Below are 14,619 nucleotides of genomic sequence, written 5' to 3' on the forward strand. Positions count from 1 at the left end.
TATTTCAATAAAAATATAGTATTATGATTATCAATTAGTCAAAGTACATTATTTTCAGAAGCTCTGTCTTGAAAAAGAAAAGTAATGCATGGTTGAATTTAAATAATTTATTCTCATATTTGAAAGACTATTAAAGTTTTTAATGTACCCTATCTTCTAAATTATTAGACACTAATAATTATCAAGCATAATTTAATCTTATTTGGACACTAATCAAAATTTAATGGCTCATTTGAGATTTGTTATTTTCCAGTTATTTTAATTATATAAATATTTTTTTTCTTAAAAAAAGTACTAAATAAAATTAAAATAGAGTTCACATAAATATATTAGACAAGGATTGCCTTTTTTAAAGAGCATGTACTCTAATTGCTATTCTCTTATCAGATTTTGAACATAACCTAGCTTAGAATCAAGAGTTCCAACTTCATTCAAAAAAAAATAATAATAATTCGTTTATAACAATTTAAACTCTAACCCTTTATTTGCAACAAAAAATTTTATAAGAATTCAATTCTTTTCTATCACTTTAAAAATAAAATAAACTTAAATTTGGTTGAAAATCTAAATGGCCTATCCATCATAACAAATCCGAAACAAAAGGACATTGGACAGTATAGGAACCAAATGAATTTCATTGTTTGAATTATTAAAATATGTAATAAAGGTTAACAAGCTTACTGGAAGGCTGCCTGAATTTTTATGCAATGGAGGAAAGTTAGTAGAAGTGGCAGCCTTCGATAACAATCTCCATGGAGAGTTGCCAGAATCACTTGGGAATTGCAGTAGTTTGCTGATGGTTAGTATTTCACATAATTCATTTACTGGCAATGTTCCTGTTGGCCTGTGGACATCTTCGAATTTGATCTATCTGATGCTAAGCGACAATTTGTTCGCGGGTAAGATTCCTGATGAAGTATCAGGGAATCTTAAAAGGCTAAAGATCAGTAACAACAGATTTTCTGGTAAAATCCCCAGTGTTGCTTCTTGGAGGAATCTCACGGTGTTTAATGCCAGTAATAACTTGTTTTCTGGCATTGTCCCTCAAGAATTAACTGGTCATCCTCTTCTCACTACTCTTCTGCTTGATAGGAACCAGCTCAGTGGAGCCATTCCATCTGATATAGTCTCATGGAAGTCATTAACTACACTGAATATGAGTCAAAATCAACTTTCAGGACAAATTCCAATGGAAATTGGTTTTCTACCTAATCTTCTACAACTGGACTTGTCAGGTAACCGATTTTCCGGCCAAATTCCACCTGAGTTTAGCTCCCTGAAGTGTACTTTTCTGAATCTCTCTTCGAATAATCTCACAGGGGAAATCCCAATCAGCTTAGAAAACACTGCTTATAAAAGCAGCTTCCTGAACAATCCTGGTCTCTGTACCAGAAGCTCATTGCTAAGCCTTAATCTATGCCATTCCAATATCCAAAAATCAATAAAAAGTTCAACCCAATTCCTAGCTCTGATATCAAGTGTTTTGGCAACAGCCTTTGTGTTAGTTTTGCTACTCTCATTATTTGTTATCAGAGTCTACCGAAAGAAGCTCATACTAAATTCACCATGGAAGCTCACCTTATTTCAGCAGTTGGATTTCACAGAATCAGATATATTGCCAGGTTTAACAGAAACCAACCTGATAGGAACCGGAGGATCAGGAAAAGTATACCGTGTTGCTGTGCAGCAATCAGGTCTTGTTGCTGTGAAAAGAATTCGGAGCGACAAGAAGTTAGACCAGAAACTTGAGAAACAATTCCATGCAGAAGTTCAGATACTTGGTAGAATAAGGCATTTCAACATAGTGAAGCTGCTTTGTTATATTTGCAATGAAGATTCAAAACTTCTCGTCTATGAATATATGGAGAGAAGTAGCCTGGATCAATGGCTCCATGTGAAGAAGATATTAACAAATGTCTCAGGTTGATAGGCGGTTGTCGAAGCCGTAAAAAATAAACCTATTATCAACCAACAAAATAAATTTGTAGATAGTGGCAATAGGGTCAAACCACAGGGAATTGACACCAAAGATTTTCCTAATAATGACTAGGTAAAGTAAATAACAAGTAAATAAAAGAGGGGGGTTTTGTTTTGATGATAGTGAATTAAATGGCAAAAGAAAGTAATAACTTAAATAGATGAGAAATTTCAATAAGAGAAAAGCTTCTAGTTGAAGTATGGATCTTATTTCAGATTGTTTAGAATTGATCATTGATTCTTTAACACTCCTATTTATTCCAATAAATTAGTTTTGGATGTGGAAGACGCTTCTCACAATCCAAATTCCTCCTTAGTTCTAGTTTGATTAGGAAACGTTCGCTAATCAAACACTAGTTAACAAGTTGCCAAGGAACGTCCTTGGGGCCTTTGGCATCGAACAACTGTTAACTGCATTAAGACTTAGAGAAACCTAATTCCAACCTTGCCAACCGCGTGGTCAAGTTTAGATCATGCAACTTGATTAAATGTGAGTTTAAATATTCTAAGCAATTACGGACCTAAATTATTTAAACAATTGTTACTCAAGCAATTAAAAGCAATGGGCCCTTATTGATTCTAAAAGTAAAGCAACAATTATAGAAAGATCAAATTGCATAAATATTGGAAATAAATAGAAGTTTAACAATGGAGATTTAAATCTCCCAATTCATCACAAAATCTGAAATTCACCAACTTCAACTAGAAAAGAAAGGAGTTTAGCCACTCATTGTGGACTAAATACACAAAAAGACTAAAAGAAAAGAAAAGGGAAGAAACTGCAGTTCTGCCGAGAGGGAGAGAGGCTGAATAGCTGATCAGAAGATGCCCCTTGCTGGTTTGGAGGTTGCTCTTTTATATCTGAAGAATTTCATCCTTCTAGGGTTTTGAAATCCCTTTTTAATTTGGCTTGTGATTCCTCTTTTGATGTTGAATTTAATTGCAACTGGAATTCCTTAAGTGAGAAACTCTTTCGTGGCTCTTGGAATTGTTTTGGTAGTGATTGAGTTGGATTTGGACTTCTGAAAACTCAAAATTCGGTTTCCTGAACAATTTCCCGCTCTGCTGTATTTTCTGCTGTCATTGTGATCGGGGCAGTGATTTGGGCAAATCACTGGTCCAATCACTTTCTGCAAGTCTGTGCTATCTCTGCTAGTGATCTGGGCAGTTTCTGCGAGTGGTTTGGACAAATCACTGACCCAATCACTTCTGCCTGTTGCCTCCAGGTTTCTGCTTCAGCTTGATTTGGACAGCGATTTGGGCAAATCACTGACCCAATCACTTTTCTGTCATTTTCTGCACTTTTTCTCCATTTTTCCAATTTCTTCCTTTTCTGTAAAAATAAGGTAAAAACCATAAATTAAGCTAAATAATGTGTAAATAAACAGTAATAAATATAATAAAAATGTGGCTAAATTATACTTGATCAAATACCCCCACACCTAACTTTTTGCTTGTCCTCAAGCAACAAATAACTTAGTCAATCAAGCTCCTTTTTCTTTTGAGCCTAAGTACCACTTAATGAGCCCCCCCAGACTCCTAATTTGAAACACTACAGTGTAGGATGCATGTACTAAGGTTGTCCCCTTCTTTCCTTGTTTCCTATCACTCACCATGGCCAAGGGAAAGTTTTTGATTTGATCATGCTTATTCTTTTATATTAGGTTTAATGCAATCCCTTAAGAGTGACTTGCCCTATTTTAAGCATTTTTAATTACCAGCACTTTTTATCCTTGCCTGAAAAAATCACCAACCTTTTTACGCGATGGTGTATATGGGTGATACACCCCCGGTTACTCAGTTTGTCACTTGTCCAAGTGGCTACTAGCTCTGTTCATAATCTTAGACCATCGAAACTTTATTTTATGCTTGAAAAGTCACCAACCTTTTTACGCGACGGTGCACATGGGTAATACACCTCCGGTTACTCAGTTGGTCACTTGTCCAAGTGACTATTAGCTCAGTTCATAGCCTTAGATCATAGGAACAGGTTGTGCTTTTTGATTTGCTGAGTTTTTCTTTTTCTTTTTCCTTTTTATAACAATTTGGGCAAATCAACTCAATAGAGAATTACGCTAACCTTTTATTGCATGCAATTTATTTTCCTTTCCTATTGGCCACAGCAGTTTCAAGAACTCAATTCAAGAAAAAGATCTTCCTAAGTAAAGGCTACACACTGTGCATGATTCAATTTAGGCTTAAAGGGGTGGCAAATCAATGGGGTCATGAGACAAGGAAACTCTTTTAACTTTGTTATCTATGTTGAGTAGAGCAAAAGCTAAGACAAAATTCTATGTGTGTGTGCAGAAAGTGTGAAAAAAAATTCTGGTGTGTGAAAAAAGGGGTAAAAATAATGCAAAAAGAAACAAAAAAAGAACAAAAAGAAACAAATCAATGATGGAATCAATGCAAAATTAACCTAACAATACCCCCACACCTATGGCATACATTGTCCTTAATGTATAAGCATATATATATAAAGAATGAATGAGGAAAGGGAAAGGGATTTCCTGGCCTGTGGGTGGTTTGGCCAGTGATTTGGGCAAATCACTGGTCAAATCACTGTCTGTCACGGTGCTGGGATAGAAAATGGTCTACCAGCAGGTCCAATAGGTGCTCCATCCGTTGCATTCGGTCCTCAATTCTAGTGAGACGAGCCTCTATTGTCTGGTTGGGGGCTTCATCTTCAGGTGGCTGATGGGCATCCTGCTGGGGGGCTGCTGGGGGTGCTTCCTGTGCTGGTGCTGGTTCCTGCCCTGTTTCCTGTGTTGTCCCATCTGCTAGGGCAGCGATGGAGGCTGGCTGTTGGGTGGTGGTATTGTTGGCTTTCTGTCTTCTGAAAACACGCTCGTGGCGTGGTGTTACTGGACCTGCAGGTGCAATGGAAAAAATATCCCCCACTTTGCAAAGAAACCCCATGTCATCTAATGTGCGTAGGTCTAAGGGGGTTATTTTGGGGGTGGGGGAAAGGTCAGTATATGCTGGGTGCAATAATTTGAGATTCACTGCAATGGCAGTGATCAAAGGGCCAAAAATTAGAGGCCTGTGGTATTGTATGATGTTGGATATTTGGGTGGCAACCCAATATCCAAGATGGATTTTTCTGTGAGTGTGCATGCACCAAAGAATATATAACTCAGTTTTGGTCAGGATGTTAGAAGCATCCTTCCTCCTAGAAAATGTGTAAGCCAGAAATCTGTGGATGTATTTCAGGCTGGGGTTGCTGAGGTATAAGTCCTTGGACCTGGTGGGTGAGTATGTGTCTGGGGGATTATCACTTAACTCCAAGTATGCAGAACTTGGGTTGAACTTAGCAGGGAAGTCCCAAGTAGACTGGGGGCATTCACAGCCCATGGCATTGCTAAATTCCTGCAGGGACAAGCGAAATCATTGTCCCAATAATCTGAACCCCACTGTGCTTTGTGTGTGCAGTTTGTGCATGGCAGGTCTGTTAAAATAAAATGTGGTGAAGAACTCCTGTGTGAGTTCAAGGAATGAGGGCATGCGAAGGAAGAAGAATTTCTCCCAACCAACAGCAGAAATGAGGGAGCATACCTGATTCTGGAGTCTCAGTGCGCGAAGGGTGTCATGATGGATGTACTTACCTAGATGATATGGAAGAGATGATATTTTGGCCAGCCCGGTCTGCTCATAAATTTTGTTGAATTTCAGGGCCTGAGTGATGTGATCAGGGCATGTTGGTCTGGGCAGATCACTGGGCAAATCGCTCGGCATATCGCTGGGCGCATCAGTTGGCAAGTCAGCGGGCAAGTCAGTGGGCGTATCAGTGGGCAAATCGCTGGGCGCACCACTTTCTTTGTGTCCTGCGGGATGTATGGCAATGGCAGTCTCTGTTTCTTGTTCTGGGTGTGACGGTGAGGGTGGTGACGGCGTCCTTGGCCGTTTCTTTCCGTGGCCGGAAGAAGTGGTGGCTTCTGGTGGCGTTTCGCCTGCAGGGTTTGCTGTCGGGGCTATTGGGGATGTGGATGGTGGAGGTGGTGTCGGCATCCTTGGCCGTTTCTTTTGCCGGCGATATGTCTGGACGGCCGGTGAGTCAGTGCGTCCTGATGCTGTTCCCGTAGCCGGTGGCGTTTCGGTGCTGGTGTGGACTGGTGGTGCGTCCCATGTTTCGTCATCACTGTCAGAGGGACTGGGTGGTCTCGGTAGCCCTAATTTCTTCCACATGAATGGTCCGCCGGTGGCCTTCATCGTGATTCGGACCATGGTGGTCTTGAGTTCGCTGGTGGGTGAGTGGTGGTTGGAGAAGAAAATCTTGAAGAAGAAGAGATGAAAATAGTAAATTGCGTAAAAAGTAAAAAATAAGAGAAAATATACTTAAAGTGATTTGGGTAGGTGAACTGCCCTGATCATTTAATGTTGGCTCTTTGGATTCTTGACAGGGTGATTGGAGCAGTGATTTGGGCAAATCACTGCCCCGATCACTTTCTTCCTTGCTGTTGCTTGGCTGGTACTATTCACGTGACTGTTCACGCCTTTCCTGATGATGTGCTTGATTTGGTGATTTGGCCGGTAATTTGGTCAAATCACCTGGGCAAATCACTTCTTTGGTGTAACTGTCTGATTGATCGCGTTTTGTTCCTGTCGATGTGGCCTGTCGATTTGGGCAAATCACTGCCCCAATCACTTGATACTACTCTATAGTCAGGTGATACGCCCAGTGATTTGGGCAAATCACTCCGGTGATTTGGGCAAATCACCACATCTGGGCTGCCTCCCAATAGCGCCCTGTTTTCTGTCTTGGGCTGGACTTCAGTGTCTTGCTCAGCAGTCTTGGGAAGGGGGGATCCAAGGGAACCTCCTCCACAACATGAACAGTAAAACCTTCATAGAATCTCTTCAAACGATGCCTATTAACTTTGAAAACTTTGCTTGTTTGTGGGCTCCGTATGTCAACAGCTCCATGTGGATAGACATGCTCAACCAAGAATGGCCCAATCCACCTAGACCGAAGCTTTCCAGGGAATAATTTGAACCTGGAATCAAAAAGCAAAACCTTATCACCAACCTGGAAGTGTTTTCTGGAGATGTTTTTGTCATGGAAGGCTTTGGTCCTTGCTTTATAATCCCATGAAGTTTCATATGCATCACGCCGGATCTCCTCAAGCTCTTGGATTTGCAATTTTCTGTGAATTCCAGCCTCTTTTTCATCAAGATTGCGGCTCTTCACAGCCCAATAGGCTTTGTGTTCAAGTTCCACAGGTAGATGGCATGCTTTCCCATGAATCAGCCTATATGGAGACATCCCAATTGGAGTTTTATATGCTGTTCTATATGCCCATAAGGCATCATTTAGGCGCACACTCCAGTCCTTGCGATTTGGGCAGACCGTTTTCCCCAAGATTGACTTGATCTCCCTATTTGACACTTCAGCCAGCCCATTTGTTTGAGGATGATAGGCGGTAGAGGTTCTATGGATGACATGGTGCTTCTTTAGGAGAGTTTCTACCACCTTGTTGCAAAAATGGGTGCCTCGGTCACTGATTATGGCCTTGGGCAGTCCAAATCTTGAGAAAATGTGGGATTTTACAAAATCACACACTGTTTTTGCATCATCAGCCCTTGTTGCTTTGGCCTCAATCCTCTTGGACACATAATCTACAGCAAGAAGTATGTAGGTATTGCCAAAGGAAGGTGGGAATGGTCCCATGAAGTCAATGCCCCATATGTCAAAGATTTCACACACCATGATGGGGGCTTGAGGCATTTCACTTCTATTGCCAAGGTTTCCTGTTTGTTGGCATCTTGCACATGACCTACAAAATAAATAAGCATCTCTAAATATGTTAGGCCAAAATAACCCACTTTCAAAAACTTTCAAGGCTGTCTTGCGTGGCCCAAAGTGACCTCCACAGCTGTAAGAGTGGCAGAAAGTTAGGACAGAAGTGATCTCATGGTTTGGGATGCATCTCCTTATGACTTGGTCTGCACAATGCTTCCATAGGTAAGGCTCATCCCACACATAATACCTTGCCTCTTTCTTGATCTTGTCTCTCATATGTTTGGGCAAATCAGTGGGCAAATCACCTATGGCAAGGTAATTAACAATATCAGCATACCATGGTTCCTCTTCTTGGACAGCAAAGAGGTGCTCATCAGGGAAGGTCTCATTGATGGGGCATGTCTCCATCTCGGTCAGAATTCTGCTGAGGTGATCAGCCACAAGGTTCTCCTTTCCTTTCTTGTCGCGGATTTCCAAGTCAAATTCTTGCACCAGCAATATCCATCGCACCAGCCTAGGTTTGGACTCCTTTTTCTTGATTAAATATCTTAGTGCAGCATGATTTGAGTATATAATCACCTTTGTCCCAAGTAGATAGGACCGAAACTTCTCCAATGCAAACACAACAGCCAGCAATTCTTTTTCCGTGGATGAATAATTGCATTGTGCAGCATCTAGGGTGCGTGAAGCATAGTGAATAACATGAGGAGAGTTACCTTTACGTTGTCCCAATACTGCACCTACAGCAAAGTTGCTGGCATCACACATGATCTCAAATGGAAGAGTCCAATCAGGTGGCTGGATGACTAGGGCAGAAATCAGCAGTGATTTGATCAAATCAAAAGCTGTTTTGCAGCTGCCATCAAAGTTGAATGGTACCTCCTGCTGTAACCACCTGCACAAAGGTTGAGTTATTTTGGAAAAATCCTTGATGAACCTCCTATAAAAACCAGCATGTCCAAGGAATGATCTAATCTCCCTAATGCTGGTTGGGTAGGGCAGATTTTTTATGGTGTCAATTTTTGCTTTGTCCACCTCAATCCCTTTTGCTGAAACAATATGGCCTAAGATTAAGCCATGGCTGACCATGAAGTGGCACTTCTCATAGTTGAGAACCAAGTTTGTCTCTAAACACCTTTGAAGTATCTTCTCCAAGTTGGCTAGGCATTCATGGAATGAGTTGCCATACACCGTAAAGTCATCCATGAAGACTTCAATGATTTTCTCCACATAGTCAGAAAAGATGTTCATCATGCACCTTTGGAAAGTGGCTGGTGCATTGCAAAGACCGAAGGGCATCCTCCTAAATGCGAAGTTGCCAAATGGGCAAGTGAAAGTGGTCTTCTCTTGATCTTCAGGTGCAACGGGGATTTGATAAAATCCCGAATATCCATCGAGGAGGCAGTAATGACTTTTTCCAGCGAGTCTCTCAAGCATTTGGTCCATGAAGGGCAAGGGAAAATGGTCCTTCCTTGTGACTGTGTTGAGCTTCCTGTAGTCCATGCAAACTCTCCACCCATTTTGCACACGAGTGGGTACTAGCTCTCCTTCAGAATTAGGGACAATGGTAATCCCGGTCTTCTTTAGTACCACATAGACGGGACTCACCCACTTACTGTCAGAAATGGGGTAGATTACCCCAATGTCTAGGAGCTTCACTATCTCCTTCTTCACAACCTCCATCATTGGTGGATTCAGCCTTCTTTGTGCCTCACGAACAGGTTTGCACTCATCCTCCATAAGTATCCGATGCATGCATGTTGAGGGTGAGATTCCCTTTATGTCCTCCAATGTCCACCCAATTGCCTTCTTGTGCTTCCTCAACACATCCAGGAGCTTTTGCTCTTCTTCTTGGCTGAGCTGGTTGGAAATAATTACTGGGAGTGTATTTCCAGCCCCCAAGTAGGCATATTTGAGGTGGCTAGGCAAGGGTTTCAGATCTGGTGCTTTCTCTGTCTGCTGGTTTTTTGTCTGCTTGCTGTCTGATTTGCCCAGTGATTTGGGCAAATCACTGGTCAAATCACTTTCTGTTAAGTCTATCTGCTCACTGATTTGGGCAGATTGTCTGGGTGATTTGGGCAGATCGCTGGGCAAATCACCTGTAGCCAGCTGTGAACAGTACTCCATCTGGTCTGTCTTGGTGTTGCTGTCCACTTCTTCTCTCCTGCAAAGACCTTCATAAAGTAAGTTTTCTTGATCAAAATCAAAAATTTCTTGACTTAAATCATCAATTATATCAAGGCCATAAACAGGAGAAACATCATTGGGGAATTTCATGGCATCATAAACATTAAATTTTATAATTCCCCCTTCAAACTCCATGGTCAATGTGCCATCATGCACATCAATTTTTGTTCTTGCTATGCTCAAGAATGGTCTCCCAAGTAAGATATCATAGGTGGTGTTGCTCTTATCTTCCTCCATGTCAATGACATAAAAATCAGCTGGGAAGACTAGTTGGTCCACTTGCACTAACACATCTTCAAGCACTCCTTTAGGGTAGACAATGGATCGGTCAGCCAATTGGATTATGATGTTGGTGCCCTTGAGTGTACCTGCATTCAACAAGTTAAAAATAGAAAGGGGCATGACATTAATTGAGGCTCCAAGGTCACACATGGCCTTCTTTATTCCCACATTGCCTATCTTGCATGAAACTGCAAACATCCCTCTATCCTTGCATTTGACTGGAAGTTTCCTTTGGATGACAGCTGAAACACACTCCCCCACACTTACCTTTTCACGTTCAGCAAGTTTCCTTCGGTTGGTGCATAGCTCTTTGAGAAACTTGGCATACCTTGGAATTTGCTTTACAGCATCAAGTAGGGGTATGTTGATTTCCACTTTGCGTAGTGTCTCCAATATCTCTTTTTCCTCTTTCTCTTTTTGGGACCTTGCAAATCTCTTTGGGAAGGGAGGAGGTACCTTGAATTTCTCCATAGGTTGCTGTTTCTACCTTTGACTGGTTTCTGCCTGGTCTGTTGATTTGGGCAGATCACTTTCTGCCTTCTCTGGTGATTTGGGCAAATCACTGCTCTGATCACTTTCTGGCAGATTTTCCTCCATGGCCTGTTTTTGCAATTTTTCAACCCCATTGTCTTGCAACTCTTTTCCACTCCTCAATGTGATGGCACTAGCATTTTGCCTTGGATTTATCTCAGTTTGGGAGGGTAGCTTCCTTTGAGACTCATATTTGATCATTGAAGTGGCCATTTGGCTCACTTGTTTTTAAAGATTCTGCACCGTATTTGCTAAATTCTTCACAATCTCCTCAAGAGGTGCATTGGAGTTCTGAGGTGCAGCTTGAGCTTGATTCCTTTGCTGGTAGCTTGGATATTGATTTCCCCTTGCATAACTGAAATTTGGATGGTCCCTCCAACCTGGATTATAAGTATTTGCATAGGGATCATACATTCTTTGCCCATTGAAGCCTCCAACAGCATTGACTTGCTGGTCCTCCTCTTGAAGGGAAGGACATAGATCAGTTGGGTGGTTGTTGGCACATATTCCACATGTCTTGGGCTGCTGAATCTGCTGGACTTGTTGGGTTTGACCCACAACAAGGCTACGGATAGCATTGGTGAGATCAGAAATTTGGGATGCCAATTCGGATGTACTCACCTCATTCACTCTTCTTGGTGGCTGTTCATGGTCTCCAAACTGCTGAGAAGCTGCAGCCATGGTGGAAATTAATTCCCTCATCTCTCGAGGTGATTTTCTTTCAATTGATCCTCCACAAGCTGCATCAATAAACTTTCTCTCCGAGGGTAGCAAACCTCCATAGAAATACTCAATGAGAGATTGGTCAGAAATATCATGTTGAGGACAGCTTGTGCACAACTTTTTGAACCTCTCCCAATACTCATACAAGCCTTCAGAGTGCTTTTGCCTTATGCCACTTATCTCTCGACGGATGCCTATGGCTTTTGAGGTAGGAAAGAACTTTCTCAAGAATGCTCTCACCATACCAGCCCATGATGTGATGGATCCGGGTGGTAAGTAGAATAGCCATTCCTTGGCATAGTCATTAAGGGAAAAAGGGAAGGCTCTAAGTTTGACATCCTCTTCGGGAATACCTTGAGGTCTCATGGTGGAGCACACAATGTGGAATGCCTTCAAATGCTTGTGAGGATCTTCATTTTCTAGGCCTCTAAATTTGGGAAGGAGATGGATCAGACCTGTCTTAAGCTCAAAAGGTGCTGTTAATGGGGGATATGCAATGCATAAGGGTGCTAGGTCTCCTGCTGGTTCAGCTAGCTCTCCGAGAGTTCTTTCCCGTGGCTGTGGTTGTGGTGCTTGGACAGGGATAAGCAAATTTCCAGCTTGAAGTTCAGCTTCCTCACGGACAGCAGGTTGTTGCGCCATTGCTGGATTTTCTACCATAACATGGAATCGGGTATCAGGTTCAAATGCAGTAGTGGCTGTAGGAGAGTCTGTTGGTGCAAAAATTTCTGCAGCAGGGGCAGATGTACAGCAAGTGCTTCAGCTGGTGCAGAGGTAGGTGAATTTGCTGGTGCAGAAAAATCAGCAGGTATAACAACAGCTCTGTGAGATGGTGTTGCTGATGAAGATGCTTTTGAGGCTTGGTTCCTCAAATTTGCTTGCTTCCTTAAGTGCTTGGCAGTTTTCTCAATCTCAGGGTCGTAAAGAAGAGTGTCTTTACGGCCAGACCTGGCCATAAAGGGAAAATACGTTAGTTAGATCAGTTCCCCGGCAACGGCGCCAATTTTTGATAGGCGGTTGTCGAAGCCGTAAAAAATAAACCTATTATCAACCAACAAAATAAATTTGTAGATAGTGGCAATAGGGTCGAACCACAAGGAATTGACACTAAAGATTTTCCTAATAATGACTAGGTAAAGTAAATAACAAGTAAATAAAAGAGGGGGGTTTTGTTTTGATGATAGTGAATTAAATGGAAAAAGAAAGCAATAACTTAAATAGATGAGAAATTTCAATAAGAGAAAAGCTTCTAGTTGAAGTATGGATCTTATTTCAGATTGTTTAGAATTGATCATTGATTCTTTAACACTCCTATTTATTCCAATAAATTAGTTTTGGATGTGGAAGACGCTTCTCACAATCCAAATTCCTCCTTAGTTCTAGTTTGATTAGGAAACGTTCGCTAATCAAACACTAGTTAACAAGTTGCCAAGGAACGTCCTTGGGGCCTTTGCATCGAACAACTGTTAACTGCATTAAGACTTAGAGAAACCTAATTCCAACCTTGCCAACCGCGTGGTCAAGTTTAGATCATGCAACTTGATTAAATGTAAGTTTAAATATTCTAAGCAATTACGGACCTAAATTATTTAAACAATTGTTACTCAAGCAATTAAAAGCAATGGGCCCTTATTGATTCTAAAAGTAAAGCAACAATTATAGAAAGATCAAATTACATAAATATTGGAAATAAATAGAAGTTTAACAATGGAGATTTAAATCTCCCAATTCATCACAAAATCTGAAATTCACCAACTTCAACTAGAAAAGAAAGGAGTTTAGCCACTCATGGTGGACTAATACACAAAAAGACTAAAAGAAAAGAAAAGGGAAGAAACTGCAATTCTGCCGAGAGGGAGAGAGGCTGAATAGCTGATCAGAAGATGCCCCTTGCTGGTTTGGAGGTTGCTCTTTTATAGCTGAAGAATTCCATCCTTCTAGGGTTTTGAAATCCCTTTTTAATTTGGCTTGTGATTCCTCTTTTGATGTTGAATTTAATTGCAACTGGAATTCCTTAAGTGAGAAACTCTTTCGTGGCTCTTGGAATTGTTTTGGTAGTGATTGAGTTGGATTTGGACTTCTGAAAACTCAAAATTCGGTTTCCTGAACAATTTTCCGCTCTGCTGTATTTTCTGCTGTCATTGTGATCGGGGCAGTGATTTGGGCAAATCACTGGTCCAATCACTTTCTGCAAGTCTGTGCTATCTCTGCTAGTGATCTGGGCAGTTTCTGCAAGTGGTTTGGGCAAATCACTGACCCAATCACTTCTGCCTGTTGCCTCCAGGTTTCTGCTTCAGCTTGATTTGGGCAGCGATTTGGGCAAATCACTGACCCAATCACTTTACTGTCATTTTCTGCACTTTTTCTCCATTTTTCCAATTTCTTCATTTTCTGTAAAAATAAGGTAAAAACCATAAATTAAGCTAAATAATGTGTAAATAAACGGTAATAAATATAATAAAAATATGGCTAAATTATGCTTGATCACAGGTTCAGCCTGCTTGGACTGGCCGACGAGGTTCCGGATAGCAGTGGGAGCCGCCCAGGGCTTATCCTACCTCCACCATGACTGCTCTCCCCCCATTATTCACCGAGATGTGAAGTCAAGCAATATCTTGCTAGATTCTGCTTTCAATGCAAAAATTGCTGATTTTGGTTTGGCCAAGCTGCTGGTTGAGAAAGGAGAAGCTTCAGCATCTGTCATGGCTGGCTCTTTCGGCTATATAGCTCCGGGCAAGTAAATTCTCCTTTTTCATTACTGAAATATCAACATTAATTGTAGATTATGCTCCATCCCCCCCCCCCCCTCCTTTTTTTTTTTTCCATGACTAAAGAATCTAGTTGAATTGCAGAGTATGCCAACACAGTGAAAGTGAACGAGAAAATTGATGTTTACAGCTTTGGGGTTGTCCTTCTTGAACTAACAACTGGGAAGGAGGCTCCTCTTGGAGATGAAGATAAATGCCTAGCAAAATGGGCATGGCGTCACATGAGTGAAGGAAGACCTATAGTGAATGCTCTGGACAAGGAGATCACTGAATCTTCTTACTTAGATGAAATGATAATTGTTTTCGAACTTGGGGTTAAGTGTACAAGCAAAGTGCCTTCTGATAGACCTTCCATGAGAAAGGTCTTACAAGTCCTAGTTCAAATACAATTATCCAGGCGTTAATGGACTG

The 14,619-nt window shown here is 41.4% G+C and overlaps 1 protein-coding gene across 1 annotated transcript; it reads left to right on the forward strand.

The window, feature by feature from the left end:
- The first annotated feature begins 796 nt into the window (after positions 1-796).
- LOC110603308 (receptor-like protein kinase 5) lies at positions 797-14,619 on the forward strand. Its single transcript, XM_043951761.1, has 3 exons — positions 797-1,922; positions 13,931-14,173; positions 14,293-14,619. Exons 1-3 carry the CDS (start codon positions 797-799, stop codon positions 14,610-14,612), a joined length of 1,689 nt encoding a protein of 562 aa, XP_043807696.1. The 3' UTR covers positions 14,613-14,619.

The sequence above is a fragment of the Manihot esculenta genome, chromosome 16 (genome assembly GCF_001659605.2).
Source record: "Manihot esculenta cultivar AM560-2 chromosome 16, M.esculenta_v8, whole genome shotgun sequence".
Lineage (NCBI taxonomy): Eukaryota > Viridiplantae > Streptophyta > Magnoliopsida > Malpighiales > Euphorbiaceae > Manihot > Manihot esculenta.